The 27,991-nt window shown below is 34.8% G+C and overlaps 2 protein-coding genes across 4 annotated transcripts; one reads left to right on the top strand and one right to left on the bottom strand.

Moving 5' to 3' along the window:
- The first annotated feature begins 16,580 nt into the window (after positions 1 to 16,580).
- LOC105799463 (calmodulin binding protein PICBP) lies at positions 16,581 to 21,637 on the top strand. Of its 3 annotated transcripts, XR_008188722.1 has the most exons (4): positions 16,582 to 16,760; positions 16,832 to 17,148; positions 17,234 to 20,976; positions 21,342 to 21,637. XR_008188722.1 is itself a non-coding variant. In XM_052620796.1 (2 exons), exons 1-2 carry the CDS (start codon positions 16,846 to 16,848, stop codon positions 20,909 to 20,911), a joined length of 3,981 nt encoding a protein of 1,326 aa, XP_052476756.1. In that variant the 5' UTR covers positions 16,581 to 16,845; the 3' UTR covers positions 20,912 to 21,197. The 3 variants fall into 3 exon arrangements, 1 of the variants encoding a protein (XP_052476756.1); XR_008188721.1 differs by having other exon boundaries at positions 16,582 to 17,148; XM_052620796.1 differs by lacking the exon at positions 21,342 to 21,637 and having other exon boundaries at positions 16,581 to 17,148; positions 17,234 to 21,197.
- A 3,134-nt stretch (positions 21,638 to 24,771) lies between these two features.
- Positions 24,772 to 26,731, bottom strand: LOC105799464 (H/ACA ribonucleoprotein complex subunit 4). Its single transcript, XM_012630045.2, has one exon. It carries the CDS (start codon positions 26,627 to 26,629, stop codon positions 24,947 to 24,949), a length of 1,683 nt encoding a protein of 560 aa, XP_012485499.1. The 5' UTR covers positions 26,630 to 26,731; the 3' UTR covers positions 24,772 to 24,946.
- Positions 26,732 to 27,991: the final 1,260 nt, after the last annotated feature.

Consider the following 27,991-nt stretch of genomic DNA (forward strand, 5'->3'; position numbering starts at 1 on the left):
CATTCTGACATTGTCTCACAAAATCTATTATATCTCCTAATTTATAATTCCATTGATTACACTGTTTCTTCTATGAGAAACTAGACTCAATAATATTTAATTCAATATTTTTTTCATCCTCTAATTCAATTTCCACAATTTATGGTGATTTTTCAAAGTTAACCTACTGCTGCTGTCCAAACCGTTTTAGTGCATGATGTTAATTACCATTTTCCCCTAAGCTTTCCATAAATGATAATTTTATCCCTGGTCAATTAACCTCACAATTGAGCTGATTTTTCTCAATTAAAAATTTTATTCCATCACTTTAAACTACTTTATAACCTTTGGAAATCATAATTTTAACACTAGACTTTAATTCCAAACTTTTTCACAATTAGGTCCTAAAATCAATTTCTATTGAAATTACCTAATAAAATCATCTCATAAACAAATTAAAGATTCAATTTCATGCTATTTCATCATAAAATTACAGCATTCAACCATGGTGACTTTCAATTTTATTCATGAAATCACAAACTAATGAATTTAGTAATAGGACCTAGTTGTAAAAGTCTTAAAAACGTAAAAATTACAAGAAAAAGGACAGAATTAACTCACTTGGTGCAAAAATTATGAAGTACCAGCTTGAATAAACCCCTAGGAAGTTTTTGGCTGATGATATTGAAGAAAATATGAAGAAAACTCTAGATAGTCCAATTTGGTCCCATTTTTATGTTAGTAAAATTTGTTATTTTCCCATTTTACCCTTATTTCACTAATTCCCTGATTTTTCTCAGCTTATGCCGCCCAAAATATCTTTTTTTGGGCTTATTTACAATTTATGTCCCTCCTCGCTTAACAATTGAGCTATTTAATCATTCTAGTAACTTTTACACCTTTTTCAATTTAGTCCTTTTCACTTAATTGACTACCCAAACATTAAAATTTTCTAACGAAATTTTAATACCATATTACTAACATTTCATAAATATTTATAAAAATATTTTTGACTCATTTTTACGAGATCGAGGTCTCGGTTTTTTAACCCAATTTCCTCAATAATTTCTTTTTCTAACTAACCACTAAATCGGTAAAATTCTTCTATCAATATGTTCATATGATTTTCCTATCATATCAATATTCATGCAAAAATATTAAAATAAATTTATCTTTAAATCGATTTGTGGTTACGAAACCACTGTTCTGATAACCTTGAATTTAGGCCATTACAAAAATAGTAAAATATTTAATAAAGATAGCAATTTTTAATTAATATATAAGTTAATTTTCCTTTTATTTTTGAATTTTTCTCTTTTTCTAATTTATCCTTTCCCTCACCTCAAATGCTCTCTCGCTCTCACTGTGAAAGATGAACCGTTCATCTTTTTCCAGAAAATCATCTTGTTTCTTTTTTTAATTCAAACTCTTCCTTTCCTTTTGAAAGATGAATCATTCATCTTTTTTTTTTCGAGAAAATCATCTTCTCTAGTTTCCTTTTTTAAATCAAACGAAATTGTAACACCCTAAACTCGGCCTGAACGTCCAGAACAAGTCCAGAGAGTTATATCATCGATATTAGGAATATCACATTTATAACGTAGTAAAAAAGAACCATTCATCATATAATATCCATCAAAACAATTAAATAAGTATATGATCTTCCCAAACATCATATTATCTTAGACTATTGAAATTCCTAATAGTAGTATTTAAAGGAAAGATAAAAGCTTGACCGAACACCCACAGCGCCGACCCGTTCAAGTCTGAGAACCACTTGAAATCCAATCAGTAACAAAATGAGTTGTGAACTCAGTACGTAAAAGACGTCCATTCAATTGGAACACATTTATAAGATAATTCCTGAATCCCAAGATTCGGTTAAGTAATAGAAGCAATTTCAATTCACATACAGAACATATCAGCTACATATGCAGAAGCAATTTTAGTTTCATATACAGAACATATCAAATTCAAATGCAATTATTCCTACCTCCATCCGCTACACACCATCTTTGGCCATCCCAACACACCGTTAAAGGTGTTTAATACCCAACCAACCCTACACACCATAGAGTGTCTGTTTGTCACGTTTACAGAGACGCAGCTTAGCTGCTAGATAAAAATACGACAAAGCACCAGAATCATATTTATACGCATCGTGGCTTAGCCACTAATTCAGAACAGATTACTTCCTTCTTCACAATACCCTAAGCCATGCAAATGCAGAGTAAAAATATCCACAACATGTGTTCAGTCATTCTAATTCATTTCACAAATAGATAAAGCAATTCACTGTCAGAAATAGCCATCACAGTTCAAATACAGTTATGTTATCCATATATCAATCATAGAGCATTAGAGAGTCCCTACACAATCAAATTTAGATCATTCATACATTGGGAAGGTCAGTGTTAGTGTTGGACAACATTCATGGCCTTAAAAACAAGATTTAGACCCTGTTTATATGCTATATGGCCTGGACCCACGTCCATGTCCTTGCCTGTGTGGCTCACACGGCTTGGGCACATACCCATGTTCTTACCCTTGTGTTTCAAACGGCTTGGAGACACGCCCATGTCCTCTGCCTGTGTGGTTCTAAAACGTAAACAGTGAGTTACATGGCCTGGACACACACCCATGTCCTTGCCTATATTCCTCACACGGCCTGGGCACATGCCCATGTCCCTGACTGTGTGGTCTTAAATCACAAATAGTGAGTTACACGGCCTAGACACATGCTCGTATCTGTTGCCCGTGCGAACCCTGTACTAATATGGCCACACACGGCCTGGGCACACGCCTATGCCTCTGGCCGTGTGGCATCGACAACCACGTTTTTCGGAGTCTAAAATTCATGAAATTAAGGGTTTTTGGTACGTACCTGAAGTAGTTTTTATGCAGAAACTATGTAAGGGACTTCCAAAGCCTAACATAACCATCCAATTATACAATTAAACCAGTAAACTAACAATAATTCTCGATTACGCTATGTTGAAAGTTTCGACATGAAACCTTCAACGGAACTAATACTTACCAAAATATCAACGACGATCATTAGAATTGGCGTGTTGCTGTTCGCTACCCCCGATACTTTCGCCTAATAATAAAACAAACCATCATCAATCAAAGATTCTCATAATACATTCAAACACCCGATTCAGAGAAAGTTACGAAGAACAAAGGAGAAAATCGTGAAAACAAACAAATTGACAACGACTTACTCAATAGCCTTTCGATTGATGCGATTTACAGTGTATAACTTCGACTAGACCTTATTTGCTTACGACCACAATCAGAATGAAGCAAAAATAAAAGAATTGGAAAAGAAAAAAAAAGAATGATAAAAAAAATAAAAGAGGAAGAAGAAGAAAGAGATGGCAAATTAAGATTCCAATAACTTCCCATCAGACTTCTGACACTTAGCAAAAATATTCCCTATCGCGTACTCCGGGATTCAAACACGAGACCTAACAGAATACAAATGCTTAACCAATGAACTAATAAGCTCATTCTTGATATAAGTGTACACTGAATTGAACTTAACTATATAATGCATGATTAAGGGTTGCTTTTAAAATAGCAAAAAATTTAACGATGCGACTCAAACTCTAGACCTTAAACACGATAGTAGAACACAGAGTTATAGATATAGGAATTAATTACTGTAGAATCTCACAATTAAGTTCTCAAATTTTGGGACGTTATGGGGATGCTCATTGTTTGGCAAAAAACCTTTTATTAAAGTCCAGATTTCGGCAACAACCATCACCGCCTTTGCCGCCACCTCGATTATAACTAACCTAGAAGAATCATCTGATTCTCTTCTTTTTCTTTCCCATCTTAGTTTTTTTTCCTAAAATTCATCACAAAAGTTAAGAACTACAGAAATTACTTGTGGTTCTCACCAATTTTTTTGCTGTCATCTGCTGCTTGCATGTTGAAAATTTCTTCTTGCATGTTGTCATTTGTGAAAGCCCAATTTCGTCTGGGCACAAACAAAAAAAAAACAAACAAAACAAAATAAATAAAACAAAAAACAATTAAAGTTCATTTACAACATGGCCCGAAAACCCAAAAATTAAAAAAAACCCTAATGGCCCAGACCCAATAGCCTAAACGTTTTTCAGAAACCCTAGCCTAGCGCCGCCGCCACTCCTAGCCTCTGCCACCGCCAACCACCATCTGCAAGGACAACAAGAACACGCAAGAATGAGCAGTTGAAACAGTAGAAATTAAAAAAAATTTATTGTAAAATGACTATAAAAAAGCCTAAAAATAAATTGTAAAAGAGGGGTTTTTTTTAGGGATAGAAATCGAAATAAAAAACAAAAACAAGGCAATCGAAATACAAAAATTTAAAAAAACCTCAAAGGTGATCTATTTTATTTTTCCTTTTTTTCTTTGAATCTGTTATTATATATAAAAAAATAAAATAAAAAGAAAAGAAAAAAACACACCTAGTGGTCGGTTTTCTACCGTCAGGAGTCGAAGGGTTCTTTTTCCTTTTTGGGGGGTTTTGGCTTTAGATTTTGGTAGTTTAGACTCCAAATCGGAGTTTTACACGAAAAAGCGAGAAAAAGGGGGCATTTTGATTTTTTCTGGCCACCGGGGATGGCGGTCCCTGTCGCCAACGACTGGTGGCCGCGGCGATCCTCTTGGCAAATTCTAGGCTATGCCCAGAGAGAAATAGAGAGAAGGAAGCTTTTTTTCTTCTAAAAAATGGAATAAATGATATTTTTCTTAATTTTTTTTGCTTTTATAGCCTTGCTAAACGACGCCATTTTGGTCGGCGTTCTTAAGCCCCAAAACAACGTCGTTTTGGGGTCGACCCGATTACCGACCCAACCCGCCTCAGAATCCGCGTGTTTTTAAAAAGGAGGATATTTGTGTCTTTGGTCCTTTATCTTTTTAAGCATTTTTCAGTAGTCCTATTTCTGTTTTTTTCTTTTTAAATTTATCCCGTTAAATTTTAATTTTTTTTTATTTTGGTCCTTTTAAATGATGCGTGTAGGGAAGTTTTGGATATTTTCCAACTCGGTCCCTGTCCCTTTTAGCGTGTTACGTTTTAGTCCTTAATAGTCCATTTATTTATTTTTTCTTTTTAATTTGTACCCTTAATTTCATTTAAATTTTGATTTAGTCCTTTATTTTTAATCTCTATTAAACTGTTTTCTTTTATATTTATCTACTTATTTATTTATTTCTTATTTCTTTACTCTTTCTCATATATTTAAAAAATTATTGTTTATATTCCTTTTATTTGTGAATATTGTCATCATTATTTTTAAGCATATTTCTCATATACTTAAATTTAATATTACTTTATTTATTTATTCATTCTTTTACTTTTAAATACTTAAATTTAATATTATTTGTTTTTCCTATTTATTTATTTATTATTCTTTTATTTTTAAATATTTAAATTTGATATTACTTATACTTCCCTTTCATTTCATTTTTATTTTTATTTGAAAGTTACTTTATTTATTTTGTTATTATGGCCATGAATTAATATTCTTATTATTGTCATATTTACATTATTATTACTATAGTATTTATCCATTTATTTGTTATTTATCATTTTAATATAAATGTTCTACCCACATGACCATATTATATTTCGCTATCATCATATCATACATTAAGTTTAAGCATTTATTCATGTGTATATTATGCCTGAATAAGTAAAATGCATATCATTTTAAGTATTACGTTTGTTTGTTTTTTTTTGCACGATGCATAAAAAGGTAAAAGTTTTAAATCGTGAAAATGTTCATTATTTTTAGAATTAGAAAAGTCGTATTCCTAACTTACGGAGTATAGCTTCTTACTAAAACTGAAATAGTCGAATATCCATTTCAAAAATATAAAAACGAGATTTAAGTAACGATTTAAACGGCGATATTTCTAATTTTTGAAAACTAAAGGTGTCATGTGCATGATCCTTCTTCTCGATTAATTCAGAATAAAGTCTTTTCTATTAAAATATCTTAATACGAAGGGATCACATTTTAAAATCTTTTTAAATTTTTAATTTTCGATATTAAGACATCAAGTAATCAATTAGGTACCAAATTTGGGTGTAATGAGGGTGATGATCCTTCCTCGTGCGTAACCGACTCCCGAACCCATTTCCTAAATTTCGTAGACCAAAAATCATTGTTTTCGTAAATAAAACCTCTAATTTAAGCGATCAAATTATGAGGTGATCCGATCACACCTCATAAAAAGGATTGGTGGCGACTCCCATTTTCGTTTTCAAAACATAAGTAGATCAAAAAAGGTTTCGACATCATCTGTTGCCATCAATTGCCAATGTTCACTCTCCTTTCTTGTGTCTCATTCTCTCAAAAACCCAGAAATTAGAAGTCATTTTTTCAGTTTCTGGTCGTCAACCACCATGCCATCGTTTCCATCCACCATTCACCACCAATTGAATACCTAGAAATTTAAAGAACTTCTATCTGCAATGACTGTGAATTAACTCAATCAGAGTTTCTTTTCAATTTGCTGTAAGTTCCCTCTTCGGAAAGTGTTGAATGATTTTTGTTTTTACCATTTTTTCTTTTTCCTTTTGGTTTTTGGTTGGGTTAAAATGGAAATAATAGAAAAATATATATTTTGAGTTGCTTGGAATAGTTATTCAGATGATGAAGTAAAGAATGGCTATTCAGGGACTTTGAGGAATAGTCCTGTAATGAGCTATTTTGTTGAATAACACTCGACCAACCAAACTAACGGAGAACCATTGCACTCAGAATAGACACGGAACCAGTTGGCTATTATTTGTTGTATTTTACAAAAACTAAGACCAAATTGATAGCATGTGTAAACACTAAAGGCTAAATTTGATATTCTGACAATAAAAAGAGCTTATGTTTGCCTTCCATTATTGACTAACTACTTGGACTGGAAATACTGCAACAAAAAGATATAAAATAGGCAGCGGTGTTCGCAAGTATACGGGGTCAAATTGTAATATAGTTTGTCTACAACGAAATACTTAGAGAAGGATTCCGAGAATCGTACCCAAGAGATTGCAAATTGGAGAAAATCACTATTAAGTTAATCACAAAAAATAAGTACTAATCTAGTCAAGTTACGAATTAGTAGTGCAAATCCAAAACAATAATAAAATTAATAAATTAATTTAACTTAAACTAAAACTAACCCTAAGTTAATTATCGGTTTTGACTACACGAGCCCCCTTAGCCTAGAATCAATTGCAACTTAATTATTAATTAAGTCAACAATTACCCTTAATTAAATATTTACCAACCTTAGCTAAGAATACCCTCTCGATCTCACCTAGGCATACAGATACCCTCTTGGTCTCACCACTAGCACAAGTTCTACTCAACAGGATACCCTTTCGGTCTCACCTGTCTAAATTTTCTACTAAGGGTGTCACTTCCTAGTATACTAAGTCCCATGAATAAACACTTAATTTTAGGTTATTATTTACTCAATCAATAAATTAACAAAACAACCAAATCATGTGGGATAAATATTAAACACAAAATGTGTTCAAATATTCAGACAAACATTCGATTAAAACATTTAATAAACGAAATATAAATAGAAGAATAAGGATAAGAGAATGCTCGTGAATCAATCGATGAAATAACGCGATTCTAGAACATCCTCTGCTCATGATTGTCTAACTTCGAAATAGGATCTTCCAATTAAGCGAACATAATGAAATTTAAACTAAAAACTAAAGAAAACAGTGTAAATAAATATGTCTGTCTAGGTCGACTTCCTCTAATGTGACTTATATAGGATACATTCAAGGTATTAGGTGCCTAAAATACCCTTGAAGCAAGTCCGGTTTAATTAGGAAACAAAACCCTAATTAGTTGTAAAAAACGTGGCCGCTCTTGTCCAGGTTTTCATCGTGCCGTCACAATGTCAAAGAACCCCTCGTTGCGACGTCATCTCTGTTTCATCCCTGGTAGCTAATTTAAATTTAAATTTAGGATTTCTATTGTAAGATTATTTATCAATGAGCAATAAATTTTGTCTCTAAAATTAGCTAATTTTAAATTTGTGGTTAGGACAAATCCAGTTAAGTTATGACACTCCATACTCGGATTCCGCGAATGGGTTGAGTAAGGGTGTTACATTCACCACAAAATGTCTAACCTCTCCTTCAACTATTTAGATTTATGAACAAAACTATCTGTCGAACTCTACCATTGCACTAACTAAGTACTACAATAACAAATTTTCTCAAATATATTAAGTTGGACAAAACTTGACCAACTAGCTGAAATAACATCAAAGAAACCTTCTTGGGTTAGCCAGTGATTTTGAAATCTAAAGCGACGCTTTCTCTGAGTGGAACTGTAATAGTCGCCACATGCTTGATAGGATTGTGATTAGAAACACAACTTACAAGATTGTATAGGTTGTAAAAAGGAAATATCTATGCCCATTCTTGATTGAAGAAAGCTCTATCAAGTCTTTCCATTACAAAAGTATCCATACCACTACCTCGTTCCCAAGTATATTTGAACCCCGTCAATGGCACCTTCGTCAGTCCACACTAAAAAATTCAATTACGAAACCCTTCTAACCATGCCTAAAGGTAATAAGGCGTGTCACCCCATTTATCATTTTCCAAAAGAAGATTGTTGAAGTCCCTTAGACACTGCCACAAGTTATAAGTTTGTAAAAGAGAGCGAAGAAGATCCCAACTAGTCGGCTTACGAGAGGGCTCCTGAAAATCTTAGAAACCTGTTAATCTCTAAGAGCCGTATGAACTATCTTTAATAATCAAATTATCGTGGCTCCTTGAGCAACTCAACACATTGGCATTAAAAGTATTATTCCAAAACATAGCCAAAGCACTGCTCCTACCTAATCTATCAACACACAAACACGAATCAAATTTCAAAAGAGTACATGTAATTCTTCAAATTTATTAGACGAAACAAGAGTCAACATAAGAAAAAGAAAATCGGGTTTATTACAAATTACAAGACCCCTAAGAGAAGTGATTGCACGAGGATTTCCCAAACCTTGGCATTTCCAAGCTAAAACATTCATGGCGTCCAACGGGCCTCAGGGCCGACCGATACAAAAACAGAAGCTGCTGATTCACCCGTAGCCGACTCCACCCCATCACCCTTTGAGAAGCCAACCAACGAGTTGGGAGATAAAAATGACTCATCGTGAGGCCATTTTTTAAGCTCATCGACTTCCATCACCATTTCTTTAGAACTTAGTGTGAAGTAGCATGCCCTTTGCATGGCTCATGCAAATTTTTAGACCCCTAGCCTACCCCTGTTGACTTATTGACTAAGGCATTAAAGAAACGAGATTTTGGGAAATATGCACAACTATTAATTACCTTCAAATCCATTCTTGCCAACTTTGAAATTGAATATTTCTCCTTAGAAATAGCATCAAAATCTCGAAATTCATGGGAACCTCCTTCACGTCGGAACTACACGTTTGAGGATCTGGATAGCTGACGCGCCTCAGCCCGAATTTCTTCCAACAGCTTTCAGTAACGGGATTCACTGTGACCAATAATTCCACACAAGTAGCATACAGGTATCCATACATATCCAAAAGAGTGTGCTCGAATGTTCTTTTTACGCATATGCGGCACACAAATATCCAGACGAACACGGGTCCTCATAAAATTATTTAGAAAATTCCTCTGACTACTCACATCATACTTAACGAACTGATCCATGAGATTCCCAATACTTTTAGCAAGGGTCTCCGACACAAAACACGAGGGCAAATCATGAACTTGAACCCAAAAATCAGCGTATAAAAACTTGATTTCCTCCAGATTCTCTCCCTTTGCTAGTTGATGAATAAGGAGAAGACAATTGTTAAAGGACCATGAGCTATGAAACCATCCTCTTCAGATCCACAATATGAAAGAACCGAATTAAATATAAACCCATATCCCCTACCGGTTCGATGTTGATGCCTTGAATTGGCCTCCATAAAGCTAAGATTGTTTGTTCCATGCCCCCAAAATTAATGATCCTCTCGCCCAAAAACTTTCCAACCAATCATAAATCGTAGTCTATTTCATCGATTACCACTGCCTCCGAATCTAGAACTAACTCAAATTCTTCCTTCTTATGAATTAATAGCGATTGAAAATCAGTCTCCATGTGCACAAACCAATAAAGACACAAACCTAAATAAGAATCGAAACAAGAAAAAAAATCTTTGACTAGGCAAGACGAAACATACATTTAAGCAAGAAAAACTTACACTCAAAATGCAAACTAGAGACTAGACATCGTTTTAAAATCACATAAAAAGTTATATCATTCAATACTCTTCAGTCAAAACTCATTGTTTTAAATCTATAAAATCTTGAAATATAATGATTAAATTATTAACTAATAAAAAATTAAAATATTAATTTACTTTAAAATTAAACTTATTATTTTAATATTATTTGATAGTTTTGTTTTAACATCAAACAAGTTTCGGTTTTCATTCTTATTTGATTAAAGAAGAGGTAATATTATGATATTTGTATTTTAAATTTAACTTCATCAAAATCACTTTCAAAATGTTTACTTGGTATGAATTATCAATTTAGTCTATTTTCTAAATTATTTTGAAAATCCATCAAATTCCTCTAAAAAAAGATATTTTTATGCTTTATTGTTTTATTATATTTTAGAACTCGAAATAACATTACTATTATTTAATGTTTCTAATGTATTTACATATATCAAAATAATAAAAATTGAAAAAGTATAAAATATAAATTTGCAACATTTTATTTTTATATATTTTTTAAAATAAAATAATTATTTATAAATTCATGTGTAACATAAGAAAAGAAATTGAATTTTTTGATAAATCTAAAGCAATATATGAAAACACATTGGCATGTTTATACTTCTAAGCCCTCATTTTACTCATCTGACTTGCAAACATATTTGTCTTCTTTTTTAAACATAAAACAGGAGGGATGGAAGATGTTGTAATAAAAATATATGTTAGGTAGAGGTAGAGTTCGAATCATGTGGAGTCTAATAATAGCCTTGGATTATTAGCACAATTCAGCTAATTAAAGATTGGGTAATCCAATAACATAATGCATGCATGCCCCCAAAACGCGAGGTTTCAGGGTCTTGATTCTGGAACCCGCCTTAAACTAAACAAAACATGGACACCATTATCTCCATCCAATATACATATTCATGCTAGTGTTGACTAGTCCCACCAAAGTTAATCAATTTGAGGGAAAATGTTTGCATTTTATTGAATCATGGTTTTATTTTTCTTTAATGCAAACTCAATTATTTGTATTTATACAAGTTATTTCATATATATATATGGGAGGTTGATGAGAAAGAGATAATGGTGTTGTGATGAAAATTCATTCACCTAAATAAGTCAAGAGCTTAGACAAAGACAAGAGAATAGGCTGACCAAATATATGACTCCTCAGAATAATTTTAAAGTGCTAGGATATTTATAGAAGATGTCCCTTTATTATCTGTATGACATGAGAAGATATACATTTAGCCCCACAAAATGCGTAAAGAATAATCATATGAGCTACTAAATTGAAAAGAGAGATGTGCGAAACTGAGGTCCAACATCTGAGGTACTGTCCAAGTAAAGAAATATCCATCTAGCCATGTTGCAACATGGAAATTATTGCATTGGCGTCGCCATCTACCACACATTCGCATATCATGTTCCCTGTACTGCTTCAGCTTCGACAAGTTCTGATACGGAGGGCTCCGTCCAACCGACTTTTCTCTCAAGACTAGTATAATTAAGCAAGCGAATTTCCTCGTTGATACTTGTAGCCCTCTCAAAAAGTATAGGAGTTGCATACCTGCACAACATCCTCAACCTGGGCAGTCCGAATTTGCCAAGCATCTAAATCCATAGGCCTTAGAGCTCCTTCGACACAATCCACCCTCTCTTTTCTGCTCTTAACAGCCCCTCATTTAGCCCTTTCAACTATAAAACTTCCCTTGACTGTGGCCAATCTCTTACAGCATGGATAACATTTTCATATGGGCCACCACACCTTTTGCAACTAGCTTCATTAGAAAGATCAGTTTGTGCAATCCTAGCAGCCGTAGTAAAATTTCATGTCCCAATCTCCAAGCAAATAATCTAATCTTGGGAGAGTGCGAATTTTCCAAATAGCTCTCCATGAAAATCTATTAGGTCCAAAACCTATACCATTCAAAAGTAGCCAACTGTAATCGGTTTTCATAGCACAAATACTTGAAGGTGTATGCTTCAAAATCAGAGTATCCCATGGCTGATAAGGAAGCAATGAGATACTCGATATTGCCTCATATCTCTCCTCTCGAAAGCTGCTCAAACTTTCTCAACATGCCACTAGGGGCGAATCTAGAGGGACGGACAGGGCCCGGTCCTCTTTAAAGTGGATTTTTTTTTGGCCATTTAAAATTTTTAAATAGTAAAAGTAAAATTACCCTTTGGCCCCTCTAAAAGTGATAAAATTTTGATCTAACCTTTTAAAAATTACATTTTTATCATAGTAAAAATTAGAATTTAATTTCAACCCCTAAAAGAATTTTCTGGCTTCGCCCTTCCTGCATCCCATAAGTCTCATACATTTGCATCTTGGGCTAATTTAATACAAGACAATCTATCTTCTCTCGTGGCAAATATTACACCAAATTAATAAATTAAAAATATAAGTTGAATATTTTGAGATGTATTAGGTACTATCTTTAAGGATATTTCACTGTATAGCATATTCTCAAGATTCAACAATATCTTCCCTTATAAAACAAGAACAAAAATAAATAGAACAATCTCAAGAAAACAGAAAGGACAAGCGAAATGAGGAAAACTTTTTTAATATGTGTGTGTTATGAAATTGAACTAAGGTAATTATAGGATTTCTACCGGTTAAAATAGCTAAAAATTGTAAAGATAAGTTGAGTAAAAAGTGGATTTGGATTAGCTGAAATAGTTTTAGAAAAGGTTCAACAAATTTAGACTTAACTAAATATGGTTTCAATGGGCTAAACTATTTTAGCTTGATAAATATAGATGTTACTAGTTAGGTAATTTACTTTTCTTGTACACTAAAAAATTCAATAGAAAATAGTTTAAAAATAATTCAAATGTGGCTTCAATCAGTGAAGCTATTTTTAACTTAGCTAAATATAGGTGTTACCAATTAAGTAGTTTATTGTTAAATAATTAACTTTTTTTTAGACTCTCAAAAATTAAGTAAAAAGTAAATCCAACATATTAGGTGTAGGGGAAATCCATCAAGTTACACTACACTTGCCAGCTCGCTTCTCATGCACACGAGTCCATACTTTCAACTTAGTTCTTATTAACTCAATAAAATATAATGGCTTATAAACAATGGTCTTAAGGATTGTGAGATTTGGTTCTTTTAAAGTATCTCAATTTTTCCAACCCCCCCCCCCCCCACATATTTCAAAAAAACCAACGATAAAATTTTGCTAAGTACTTCTATTTAGATATAATGTATGATTCTGGTGTCTTTTTAACTATGAACCAGAACTAGAAAAAGTGAGACATAATTTACAGAATAATTAGTGAAACACACAGTTTCTATGAATCAAGAATTCTTAATGTAAACTAAAATTCTCATCAATCACATTTATACATATACTATTGTTGTTCGATGCAGTTGTGCGCTAATAGACCATGCTCAAGCTTGGCTTTCATGAGTGTTCTAGAGACTCTACCATAAACCTCATAGAAATAGTTCTGTTTCACACTCATACCAATCAATCCATCCATATTCATGCCCTACCTATAAAGGAAATAGATTCGATTAAGATCTTTACTTATCCTCACTTTGTTTGCAATTTTAGAACTATTTACACCATAGTAGGGATATAATTTTTAAAGTGTTTAACAAATAAACTTATTTCGTTCTTATTTCATGGGATCTCCAATCACATAGGTTGAGTCTTCATTGTTGTTGATATCACCATTTTGCAATAGTCTCATTCCCCTTGATGTTTCATTTACTAGTTTCTTCCCCTAGGGGTTTTAGCCAGAGAATTAACCAAATTCACTTCTAATATAATCCACGAATTACAACTCCGTCCTTTTTAGTTACTTTATCACGTCATGTGTTAAACAAATATGTCTATTTTTATCATTGAAAACTTTATTATGTCGATGGCAATCACAATGCACGAACACAAAAGTTGTTGGATTTGTGCCTAATGATATACTTGCTAAGAAGTTTTTCAATCACTTAACGTCATATCAATAAATTTTGATTCCGTGATAAATTTTGCTATAATTGTTTATTTGGTTGATCTCCATGATACAACACCACCACCCAAGGTGGATATATAACCACTAGTGATTTTGTCTCGTCTGAATTTTGAAATTCAATTAGCATCACTATATTCTTCTAATATAACGGAAAATTCACTAAATAAAATACTATTATTGAATTTCATATTTTCAAAATAATATGAAACCTTCTTTACCATGAAAATTATTTTTCTTTAAAATAGAAAATAGAAAAAGCCCAAAACTAATGTTGGGGAAATTTAAGTAAGTTAAGGGAAAGGATTATTCTTTTCTTATTTGGATAAGATATATTTGACATAGGCCGAAAAGTGAAGGGAGCTGATGTTTTTACTAATACATCGATTTTTTTTTAGTTTCTTATTTTGTTTATAAATGGTTGTAATTATTTTTAATTTGTCTTTTTTTTATTATTATAGCTCTTAAGTATTTTAAGATTCTTTTTATTTTTAATTTTGCTATCAAAATTATTTTCTACATTTTGAATTAGTAAGACTATTTAACAAATGTATCAAATTAATTTTACTTTCTTTATTAACACTTGTAATTATTGTTCTATGAAAAACATTAATTATTATATGATATTTAAGCAAACCATTTACTTTCCTTTCCACGTACTAACCAAATAAAAAATATTAAAATCCATTTATCTTTTCTTTACTAATTTTAACTAGCTAAATAAAAATCAAATATTTCCTTAAGTTGTTTAAGAGTTAATCAAACTATCTTCTTAATTTTAAAACATTCTAATTACATTCTCAAATATCAATCTTATATCATTAAAGTCCTCCGTTATTAAAATTGTTAATTCAACCGTTAAACGAGACGTTAAATATTATGTGACATAATTTAAAATAATTTTTTTAAATGGATGTTGTAAGATTTTTTGTTTTGAGGTTTTCAAAGCTTGTAAATAACTGTCATTCACTCTTTCTTTTTCAGTTTTACTTTATTTTTAGTTTTAATTTTAAAAGTTATGTGGCAACATTTTACTTTTTTAAATTTTCTTTTAAATTATGTCATATAAAACTTTACGTGACATTTATTGGTCAAATTAACTATTTCATTAATAAAAGGACCTAATTGATAGTTTAAAGATGCAATTAAAATGTTTTGCAATTTGAGGATATAATTAAAATATTTTAAAATTTAGAAACCAATTTAAAGTAAAATCATAATATAGGAATATTGGTGCAATTAACTTTTTGTTTAATATTTTCTTTCGTTTTTTCCTTTCTTTATTATTAATTATTTAACTATGAAATAAAACTCACTTCACAAAGAAAAATGAATACGTTTTCATGTGGAAGGAGGATCAAAGTTATATTGGCATAATCACGGGAGTTAGATGAGATGATAATGTCTCTCCTACCTTAATCAATGGTTCAGGGTTTAATCTTCATCCTGGGTATGGAGCTACTTTAAAATTTGTGGCCAATGTCTACCCTTTAATAGGCCTACAAAATACAGAGGGTTAGTTATTAGACTCGTTCCAATGAATAACTTGAGAAATTCAAAAAAAAAAAAGTTGTGTTAACATCTCCTACAAAAAGTTTGCAGTTCAATGGTCAACACTTTTTGACAAATTTTTTTCATATCGTTTCAATAATTAATACAATTCCGAAATCAAGATTTAAATTCTATTATTGCGGTTCTCCTCTCTAATTATAATAAAAAAAATTAGGATAAACTACCTATAAGGTAATTAAATTATTAGTAAGTTTATGTTTTGTCACTCAACTTTAAAAATTATAAAATGGTCATTAAAATAATTAAAAGTTTTCATTTAAGTTATTGAATTATAAAATGATCTTCAAAATAGCATTCTCTGTTCACACCGATTGCACTAATTAAAAACAATTTTGAAGATCGTAAACCTATAAATTCAAATTCAAATAATTAGAAATAGAATGATGAAAGAGCACCCAATAAAAGTAGTAGCGAGAGACCCCACACGGTTTTCTTTACTCCTTTTGGCAGCTGTGCTGTGGGCACCCCTCAAATCTCAACCTCTTATTTGATTCAGCAATAAAAGTCGGAAGAATAGTTTTATTTGATGATGATTGGTACAAATTACAGCACAAAAATACATATTCATGTAGCAAATCGATGCCCTCCTTGTGTCTTGTGATTAATAGAGAATAACAGAAAGTCGTATAAATGAAATTATGGAGCAGCAACACTCTGCCAACTGGTAACATATGGTAAAAGCAATAGTGTTGGTCCACATGGTTTATAGGCTTTTTGAACATGATAATAAGTTTGCCAGACAATATTAAATTATAATGAGCAAAGGCATTGATGGGGTCAACAAAGATCAAGTCAATAGTCTCCACCTTTGTACAAGTCAAGGCATCTAATCTCCTCCAATTTTTCAAGTCATATTCAAAAAACACATCCACAGCCAAAACTCAACCTCCTACAATTGTCTGATTTTAAGACATCCTCCACACTTTGAATGCAGTGCACCTGAATAACAGGTAATAAACAAGAATCTTCCTCGTAAACATCAATTTTCCCATTCAATCTATCTCTAGCTGTTTGGTTTTAGAGATTCCAAGGACGATGGGTGGCAAGCTTCAAGCTGAAGCAGATCTTGATTATTCCATGGAATCAGAAACGATGTCCACTACAACTCAATCATCTTTGGACAATCAGGGTGGCAGAAACAAAGACAAAATACAAGTAGAGAAGAAGATGAAGAAACTGAGATCAATCAAGCTCTCAAGAGTTCCATCAACAAGAAAGGGAAATCAATTTCGATCCAAGTTATCAGGATATGCAGCAAGCTCGGAACAATCTACTCCTATAGACATGTCTGATGCGTCACCAAATCATATCCATGCCACAAAGTCGGAGAATTTTCAGGCAAGTAGACAAAGTTTTCATGCTATTTATTAATTGTTGTGAAAATTCAAGTTGTTGATAAGCCAAACTTGCTTCGTATGGACAGGTATTACCGACAGCAGAATCGGGTTTTAAGCTTCTTAGAAGTGTAACCAGAAAGTCCAGCATGAAATTCAGAAGGCCACAGATGAAGAAATTTTCTGGAGGAACTGAGTTGAAGAAGAAAGGGAAGAAATCATCTAGGAGAGAGGTAAATTCTCAAGATTCATCAACTCATTACTTGAATGAAACTAGTTCTGATATGAAGAAGGAGCAGTTACAAGCGAGTTCCTGTTATTCTGGACCTAGTTTCGATAGCAGTGATCAGGATAACAACATTTCTGCAAATGCAAAACAGTTAGCTTATCCTGGTAATAAGTCCGTTAGAGTTGTAAGAACATCTAGTTTGGGACCTTTGAAGAAGTTAACTAAAATGGCAAGTTTAAGATCTAAGAGGACAAAGAAATGCTCTTCCATTTCAGACCCAAACGTAGAGAGAGCTACCTGTTCCTCCACACTCAAAGCTTCCAAATTTCCAGATCATTTAGAGATTAAACCAGGAGGAAATGAATCTGATGGAACTGCAGTCTTGAATGTCTGCCGATACAGTTATTGCTCTCTTCATGGTCATCACCATGGTGACAAACCTCCATTGAGGAGGTTTGTCTTGATGAGGAGGCGGGCCGCCAAGAGCCAGAAAAGCTTGAAACCAGACCACCGTCAAACCTCTGGTAATAGAAAGAAAGGAGCCCAGACAGAGAAAAGAGTCCCTGATGGGGATCTTGGGGTTGCATTTCAACAAACTGTTGATATCAGAGAGATCCCTTCCATACCAGCAACGGAGGGAAAGGAGGGCAGTGATTTTGTAGATTTGGCCGAGAGTGTGCCTGGTGAATCATCATGTCCAAGTCATGAAGAGCATCTGCAGCAAAGTAATAATCCGCTTAAAGTAGGACAGCAAAGTCCAGGGACATTTCAAGCATTCAAACACATTGATGTTGATTGCAGTGGAATTGGAGAACAACAAAAGGCAAAATGTGATACCCCTGGCACCAATATTGAAGAGACTAAAAGAATCAACAATGGAGACCGTAAGTCCATTCACGCTCCGGGCCGTCCCGAAGGTGGAGATGTTACTTCACAGGAGTTTGGAGACCCATCACAGTTTGCCAATCTGTCCTTGAAGCCAGATGACACCTACAATACCTGTGTTCCAATGGGCAAAGAATCTCACAAAGATATTAATGATGCTCCTGTTACTGGGATGATGGAAGAACCAGCTTCAACCATTGAAGATAAGAAAGAAGATTCGGACCTTGATAGTGGAATCCTGCAACCTAGAGATCCTATGGCTTCTACTAGTAGTACTGACGTGGCACGCAAAACAGAGATGGAAAATCAGAAGAATTTCACATTTTGGAAATTAATATACCGGCATATGGTCACAGGTCTTGATGCTGAACCTGAAATTCAAACTCCTCGTCCTGGAACGAATGCAGAAGAGCAAGTAGATGATCTGCATCATACACATGGAAAGAATGACTCTTGTCAGGAAATTTCACAGGCAGATAAGGCCACGAGCATCAATGATCATGATGCAAGCAACCGGAAGCTTGAGTTCAGCCAAAGTGATGCCATTAAGCTGGTACAGCAAGCATTTGACAAGATCCTCTCTGAAATTCCAGACCATTCATCAGATGATCAAACAATTGTTAGTGAGAAAACTTCAGACCAGGAGCTCTTGTATCAGAAGCAAGATGAAGGCAAAGAGAACATCTCAACTTCCTCTAATTCCATTGAAGAGTGTATGGTACAGAATCAAGAAGAAATGAAGATTAAAAGTGATAAAGAAATTGCATCTGAAGAAGTGAAAGCAGCCCCAAAGGAAGGAAAAATGTCTGACAAGCAAATGCCAAGCAGCTGGAGCAATCTGAAAAAGATCATAATCCTCAGGAGATTTGTCAAGTCATTAGAGAAGGTGAGGAACTTAAAGCCAAAAACAATACCTTATCTTCCTACAGCCAAAGACCCAGAAGCACAAAAAATTCAACTGAGGCATCAAACTGAGAAAGAGAGAAAAAACGCCGAGGAATGGATGCTTGACCATGCACTTCGTCAAGTGATTTCAACACTGGCTCCATCTCAGAAAAGAAAAGTTGCTATGTTGGTACAAGCTTTTGAAACCGTCATCCCAGCAGAAAATGGAGATGATGTAAGGTCCAATGCAGCAGCTTCTTCTCCTACAACTTCTGTTCAAGCCTATAATGAGTTCTCAGTTGACAATGGTGCTGGCACGCCAAATGAAAATGGTTCAGAAATCTCCCCGGGAAAACTATTGCAGTCTGAAATGGATTCCACAGATGATCGTGGCCAAGTCACTGTATCCAATATAGCATACCAGAAATTGACAAAATCATCTCCGGATTCTAAAGAAACAAGTCTTATTTGTAGCAGCAAAGAACAACCGTTGTGTGTAGCAGGCTCAGAAATGAGCGGTACAGACATGAACAAAGAAGATACTAATGCAGTTGGTGAAAATAATGGGAATGAAGTTTCGATTGTCGACCTCTCTTTGTCAGAACTTGAAAAACCCAGACCAGCTGATAAGTCCTTAACTGATGAGGATGCAATAAGGACTTCTAATGACAAAATTTTCCCAGTAAATGAAGAAGTTATCCCAAAGGAAAAAATTTCAGCTCCTAGCTCAGAAGTCTGCAATTCGGGTTCTGAATTTGATATAAAGGAGATGGATTTGGAATCTAGTGACTCAAGTAATTCACCTGATCAGCAACCTGGTACACCTGAATGGCCAACAGAAATTGGAGAAGGAGCTCAGCCAAAATATAAATTCCTCCATTCACCACTTGAAAAACCCGAGTCAAATTTCGCAGCTGATATTTCTAAGTCGGAAAGACAAAAATACACGAGGCTTTGGTACTTAATATATAAGCACATGGTGTCAGGTGGTGCCACGGAAAATGGATCACAACGGCTTCAGAGTTTATCAGATGAGGAAGTACAAGGTGATGATGCCAGCAAACATTCTAGAGAGAACGACACTGATGGTCACAGTTCATTTGCAGCAGGTCAGGACATGATTGAGAATTACTCACCAGGCTGCAACAATGAGATTATAAAGCTGGTAGAAGAAGCCATTGATGAGATACCTCTCCCAGAAATTCAACAAGACACATCAGATAATCAATCAGTTATTGGTGATGTAGTTCCAGATCTAGAACTTCCTGAGAAGAAACATGGACAAGAAGAGGTAAAAATCATCTCCAGTTCTACTGGTCCTGCTAAAGAGACTTCTGAAGAAGCTAAAACCATAAGAACAGAACTTTGTTCAACCTTGAATTCTAAAGAGAAAACATGGAGTTCTAAAAATGTCAACACCAAAATGGAAGCAAAAGGAGGGACAGATGCGGGAATTCAATCGAAGAAGAGAGTGCAGAGAAATTGGAGCAATCTGAAAAAATTAATCCTCCTCAGGAGATTTGTCAAGGCATTGGAAAAAGTCAGAGAATTTAACCCAAGGGGACCTAGATACCTGCCCGTAGATCCTGCAGCAGAATCAGAGAAAGTTCTCCTAAGGCATCAGAATATGGGAGACAGAAAAAATGCTGAAGAATGGATGTTAGATTATGCACTTCAACAAGTGGTTGCTAAACTAACTCCAGAAAGGAAGAGGCGAGTAGGGCTGCTTGTCGAAGCATTTGAGACTGTCATTCCGGCTATAAGTTGAAATCATCAAAAGTGCTGATATACCTCCTCCAGCAACAACCAGTCAAATTGGTGTCAGTTTACAAGGTAAGCACCAAGAACCCTGCATTTCTTCATCATTTCTGGGAAAAATGATGTTAACAATAGGGAATCTGTATAGCAACAGAAAAAGAAGCTAAGCACTTTTTAATACAAGGAGCTCATAAGTACAAAGCATACAAACGAGCCTACCATTTTTATACCTGATTTTGTTTAAACTAAAATGATATTATTATGAAATTTCAGAGTAAGTCTTTGAAAGTTTAAAACCTCACTTGGTAGAGCATTCATAGGGAAATTTCATTGATATGGGATAAAAGAGGCCTGCTATTATCTTTTATTCAAGTGAAAATTTGAACTCTTTGCAATGATGGTGAAACTTCATTATCTTTTCCTGCCGAATAATCTTGCAGGTAAGACCAAAAGAAGTGGCCATTTCATACGGCCAATCTGAATGAAACAGAAACATCAATTCGTTCGGGTGAAACATCACAGTAGGAAAAGAACAGAAATTAGGAGGTAGCAGTTAAGAGTCTGAGAAGTTGCAAGTTCCATATTTTTTCTGAAACCTCAAAGCATATTTTGAGCATGCTTATGATGGGGAAAAAATAAGAATACCATAAGTGTACTTGTATAAGTATGGTGTTGTTAGTCCTTTCTGAAAACTAGAGCAATTGTTCTGATAAATGGTTATGGATGTCAGAGATAACATCATGCCTGTCTGAATGAGGATCTTTACCACCTGCAGTAAGAGATTGAATGGAAATCTAGCTGGTAGCTGCATTTTTTGCATAAGTAATAGGAGAAGATGTCATTGAAGAATCATTTACTAAGTGAACCAAAATATCACACCCTTGCACTGTCGTCCAAATACATTTTAAGTGTTAATGAACGCCCTAAACATTACAAGTCTAGCAGCAGGACCATATAGATAAGTCCACAGAGAATTAGATAGGAAACAAAAACTTGGCAAAATACTTGAAAAGGGAATTTTGAGTTGAACAAGAGGAGATGAGTTCCCTTTGATGATATGAAAAAATTAAACCAAATTAAGGATTCAGTAACAATCAAAATACTTGATAAGTTAATAGGATTTTTGTGTATGTGAAAAATAGAAGGCATGTCATGTGTAGTACGATAGCAGATGCCTGATTCAGTCCCTGACCAAATTCATTTTCAAGTTAATCCAAGAATGCGATACGGTTTGAAGACTGCATGGTGGCAGGCAGCAGAAACTGATCTAGTCAATAAACAACTTCCAGATGGAACAACGCATACGGAGAAATAGGAAAAACAAAAAGAAAAATCCAAGTAGAATCTAAATGTTGGGAATTCGAACAGAGGTCATCAAGCTCTAGTGTAGGGAAATCATGTTTGCAGGGTTATAAATCCAAAGATATCAATCATATTAATCAAACAGCAATATTATTGGGAAAAAGACTTCATGAAGGTCGGAGAATTCAAGTAAAACTTAAAGCTGTATCTTAGTGGTCCCAGTCCCAGTTCCAGAGCTCTACTTTCGAAACAAATTGGTTGCAATCCAAGGAAAAGGAAAGAGGTGAGCGTGTTACAGGGTAAAACTGAAATAGAAAAATAAAATAATAAGGATTAAACGGTGCATTTAGTATGGAGGGTGTTAATGAAAATAGTGCGTATCGATTTAATGAAACGGTGCGCTTAGTAAGGAACTAATGAATCGGTGCGCTTAGAGAGTAACGGCCTTAGTTGTTAAAGGGCTAACGAACTTTTGTAATGGTCATTTCCTTCCCTCTTTAAACAACTGCTGTAGGAGGGGGAAAACAGCTATGAATTTGGTTGACAATTCAGTTTTCATCTCTCTCTCTTCATTCTCCTATCTTCCTCTTTTCTTCTTTTTCGATTTCAACCCGCAACAAAGGTACCAGAGCTCAAATGATCCTCCATGATTGGCGATGGGGTCACCACTCAGGTGCAAAAGGATGTTGGTATACTACAACAAGAGGTCACTAAGCTCCGAGGTGAACTCGCACAACGGGATTCTAAGTTGGAGACCAAATTCAAGGACGTGAGTTGAGATTTGAACTTCATAATTTGTTTGGGCAATATTTGGGGAATCCGACCCCTGCTGCTAGTAATGCAGTTGTTCCAACTAAGGGCAAGGGGATTTTGGGAGAGGATCCACCTGAATTTACTCCAAAAAATCCACTGGAAGCCCCCACTGGTGGCCCATCTCATGATCCCTTGCCAGATATGGGGAGTGCGAGTATGCAGTCTCGATTGGGTCCATTTGCTGGTCTTGGTAGATCTCATAAGCTTGATTGCCCTCGATTCGATGGGACAGATTTTCGAGGTTGATGGTCTAAACTTGAACAGTATTTTGAAGTAGAGGGAGTGGCAGACAATGCTAAAGTTCGCACAGTAATGCTTCACCTTGAAGGAAGGGCATTGGACTGGCATCATTTTTACACTTAAGGGGGGGGGGGGTTGCACAAGCGGAACTGGACCTGTTATGCTCGTAGCCTGCAGGAGAGGTTTGGATCCAGCCTCTTTCGAGATCCAATGGCTGAGTTAGTCACCTTGAAGCAGCAAGGAACCGTGGAGCGATATAATGATGCATTTCTCACTTTGTTGAATCAGCTGCAACTGCCCGAGTCATACGCATTGAGTATCTTCACCAGCAATCTGAAATTGGAAATTGGCCAGTATCTACAGTTGTTTAAGCCTCAATCCTTAGTTGAGGGCTTCCACCTTCTCCATTCTCAGAAGAGGACTCTTTTTCCTAGTGTTGGTAGTTTTCCTCGATCTCTGCCTGTGCCTTCTCACTCTACTTCACCTGGTAAATCAAATTCTCCCACCTATAGCAGTTGTTTAAAGAGGGAAGGAAATGACCGTTAGCCCTTTAACAGTTAAGACCGTTACTCCCTAAGCGCATTGTTTCTTTAATTTCTTCCTAAGTGCACTGTTTCATTAAACTGATATGTATCGTTTTCATTAATACCCTACATACTAAACACACCGTTTAGTCATTATTTTAGTTTCCTAATTTTAGTTTTACCCCGTAATAGAGCGGAGTTATAATATGATACCCATGGCGCTTCAATTCTTTTGAAAAGCTAATCAAATACAGCTTTTCATTTTTGGTAGGATTAATGGGGCAAAGAAAAAGAAAGCTAAGAAATTGTTTCCCCTAGTAGTTGATTGAGCTCAGCCCAAAAACCGTAGCCACACCCATGGCGATGTGAGATTTGGTTTCATCACTTCATATCCTACAACATTAAATTAAATTACAATCAAACGAAATGGCAACATATTTGGTCGGAATCTTCCTGCAGCACTTTGGAAGTACGTAAAATTTACTTACGTCGCCCACCCCGTTTTAGGAGCAGCATTGATTAAAAGGAACAAAACTTATATTTATTAGTTGGTCTTTCTTATTTAGTTATATATCAAAATATGTTTCTCTTATACTGCGAGAAGTTACTCATCTCATCCTTTAACCCTTTAACCATGCAGTTGAAGACCTCTGCTCATGAAAATAAAATACATTTTGTTATTTGCAATGAGAATAATCAGATTACTATCATTAATAAGCTTTACTCAAAAGATCAAGATAACAATAGCAGCAAAACCCATAAGCAGACATGCGCAGCATATTCACAAGTTAATCCTAATTAGTAATGGAGACCATGTTTTCATCACAAATGAAGGCACACATTCATCTATACAGCAAAGCCATGTCAAAGCATTAACTTCATAACTTAATCTTATCTCTTCATCCAATGAACAAATCTCCTGAAAATGGTTAGATGAAGACAGGTGGAGATGATAGGCAAACAAATAATGATGTGGAATAAAAGAAAAACATTGCAGATAATGAACGCATTCCATTACATAAAAGTAAATCATAAAATTGTTTATGCCAAAAACTACATTGAGAAACTGCAAAACACTTCTTAAAAAGGTTAATGTAGGCACCAAACATACAACTGCAAAACAATTTGATTTCCTACTAAAAGGAAATGTTTTAAAACCTCATCACCTACTCCTCTACTGCATCTTTGCTTTTTTTCTTCCTTTTTTTCTTTTCACTTTTATCATCCCCTGCACCATTAACAGCAACAGGAGTCTCCTCGCTCTCCTTGCTCTTCTTCTTCTTCTTCTTCTTCTCAGACTTCTCTGTATCTGGTGAAGAAGCTTCAACCTTATCCTTGTTCTTCTTCTTTTTTTCCTTCTCAACCTTCTCTTCAGTTTCAGCATCATCATCCTCTTCACTCTTCTTATGTTTCTTCTTCTTTTTCTCTTTCTTCTCAACTTCAGCTTCACCTTCCTCAACCTTGGCTTTCTTACCAACAACCGGAGCAGGGCTATCACTGCTGTCATCCAATTTGCGCTTGCGCCCCTCTCCATCTTCCTTTTCCTTTTCCACCGCCGCAGGTTCAGCAGAAGCTGCTAGGCTGGCAACCATAGAATCCCCACCAGTTGGCAACGCGACATTTCTTAACCACTCTTTAGGAGTGCTGTCATTTGGCTTTCCATGCTTATCCAATTTGCCTTCTGCAATCAATTTCTTCTTCATGGATGCAGTTGGCCCCAAACCCCACTTCCTCGGATAAGTATCCCTGTCCATAACTACCCTCTTAATCTTTGCCACCACACCATGATCACAAGTAGCCATAACCGCAGTGGTCATTTCAGCAATTCCCAGAGCAATTGCCTCTCCTTTTGTCGTCATTAACACAACTTCCTCCCCAACCTCAATGTCATTCTCAAACCTCAGTAATCCAGGAATCATCAACTTCGCCCCATAACAAATAGCATTAACAGCAGAGTCCTTCACAACCAGCCTCTTATAACTAGTCAAAAGGACTTCAAGAGGCATAATCACCCTCCTCAAATAAGTCTCATCTCTATAATTATCATAAACCCATTGAGCATCCATAACATCATGCATGGTCACCATATTATCTTTCTCACCTAAAATCCCAGACCTAACCCTCCTAAGTTCCTGCATATGCCCACCAACCCCAAGAATTAATCCCAAATGAACACACATAGTCCTAACATAAGTACCCGCCTCGCAAGAAATCCAGAAAACAACCAAATGCCTATCCACATCATACTCAAGAAGCTTACTTTCGTAAATAGTTCGAATCCTAAGCTGTCTTTTAACGGCCGAAATCAAGGGCGGCCTCTGAAAAACAGCTCCAGTCAAACTTTCAAGAGCCCTAGCAACCTTGGCCACGTCGGGCACTTTGGAATGCAAGCGAGCAACACAGACATACTCTTTGCCTGCACCCTGCTGGGATTTAACAAGCCGAGTGGCTCTATCGATGCATACAATAAGATTCCCAGTGACTTTGGGGTCCAAAGTTCCACTATGGCCAGTCTTTTCGACCCGCAAAATACGCTTAATCCAAGCAACCACTTCATGAGAGGAAGGGTTAGAAGGTTTATCAAGGTTCAAAATACCGTACCTGATGTACTCAGCAAGGGGACGCTTGAGGGGAGAGAAACCGGAGGGAAGAGGAGTGTAGTGGCCAGTTCGAACGTTGAGGCGGTCGTAATTTTTTAGAAGGATAGGCCACTGGGAAGTGTCGATGGAAGGAGTGGTGGTCTGGGGTTTGATCATGAAATCTTGGTCGGACTCTTTGGCGTCAGCATCAGCCGCGGTTTTTTTCTTGTGCTTTTTCTTTTCTGAGCGAGAGAGCTCAACCTCAGACATGGTTGCCTTAGTGTGTGTGTGTGAATGTGTATTAGGGTTTTTGAGTGGGTTTTAGGGAGAGTGAAGGAGAGAGGAAGTGACGGTAAGGAAGGAGAAAGGAAATGGAAAGGATTTATAGGGTTAGGGTTTTGGAGGTTATAATTATGGGCTGGGCTGCTGCCATTTCTACTACTCCTATATTCCTTTTTCTTTTTCTTTTTCACTCTCTATATTTAAAATAAATCTATAAACTACACTAGATTATAGGTGAGTGAAAAAAAATTATTTTTAAATTTATTTAATAATGCTATTAGTGTAAAGATAAAAAAATGTTTAAACTTGTGCTAAATGAATATGTTAATTTTAATTTTTTTTATTTAAATTTTATATAAAAATATGTAAAGATAAATTTGTCATCGCAATACTAGAAAGAGTGTATTAGTTTAAAACAAGTATAGCTATATAACAAGTAATAAAAATGTCAATTAAATCTTAGTTCGACTGGCATGAGTATTGTTTGTTGCCAATAAACAAGGACATGGGTTTGAGTGTACTAAAGTGCATTATCCTCCTATTTACAGATTGAGAAATGGAATATTCATATTTAAGTTATTATAGCTTAGAAAACATATATGAACCTTTAGACGAAAAACTTTTGATGACTTTTTAATGTATAAAAATTTTATTTCATATTGTAAATATTTTTATTTGATTAATAAAATACTTACTTCAATTTTGTTCAGGGTGAAAGTGAGAAAGAGATGTAAGACAAGACAATGACTGTGAACTGGAGTTTGGCCATGTTTCCATGAGAACTAGAGGAAGAGGTGAGTTTGAAAAATCAATATGTTTTTTTAATCATCTAATGTGGAACTTTTCTTTTATTCTTTTAAAATTTTAAAATTATTATTCTACTTTATTTTTGGGTTTATGGAAGTGTGATTGGTTGACTTGGTCTGATTGGACCACATTTGTTAGATTAGTTTGGTGTTTGTCTCCACGGATTGACTGAGCCCTTCTTTTCATTTTTCCACTACCGCTTTGCAAACAAACTGAAGATAACAGCCGTGGAACTCATTTGAAAAATAAGATTCCATTATGTTTACTCCTAACAGAGTTAAAAGGTATACCACTTTTTAATTTAAGATTAATTTGTGATTATTAAATTTAACACAATTAAAACCAAAATGCTAGAATTTAATTTTAAAATCTTTTAAATCAAAATTTAGGAAGAAAAACTGAAATTATTTAGTGATTTGGTTAATGAGTTTTAATTATTACATAAATAAATTAATATCTTTAATATATTAAAGCTTTTTTATGAAATTAGTTTAGTATTTTGCTTTTTGAATATTGAATTTAAGAGACAAATTTTGTAAACAT

Source organism: Gossypium raimondii, chromosome 9 (assembly GCF_025698545.1).
Source record: "Gossypium raimondii isolate GPD5lz chromosome 9, ASM2569854v1, whole genome shotgun sequence".
Taxonomy (NCBI): domain Eukaryota; kingdom Viridiplantae; phylum Streptophyta; class Magnoliopsida; order Malvales; family Malvaceae; genus Gossypium; species Gossypium raimondii.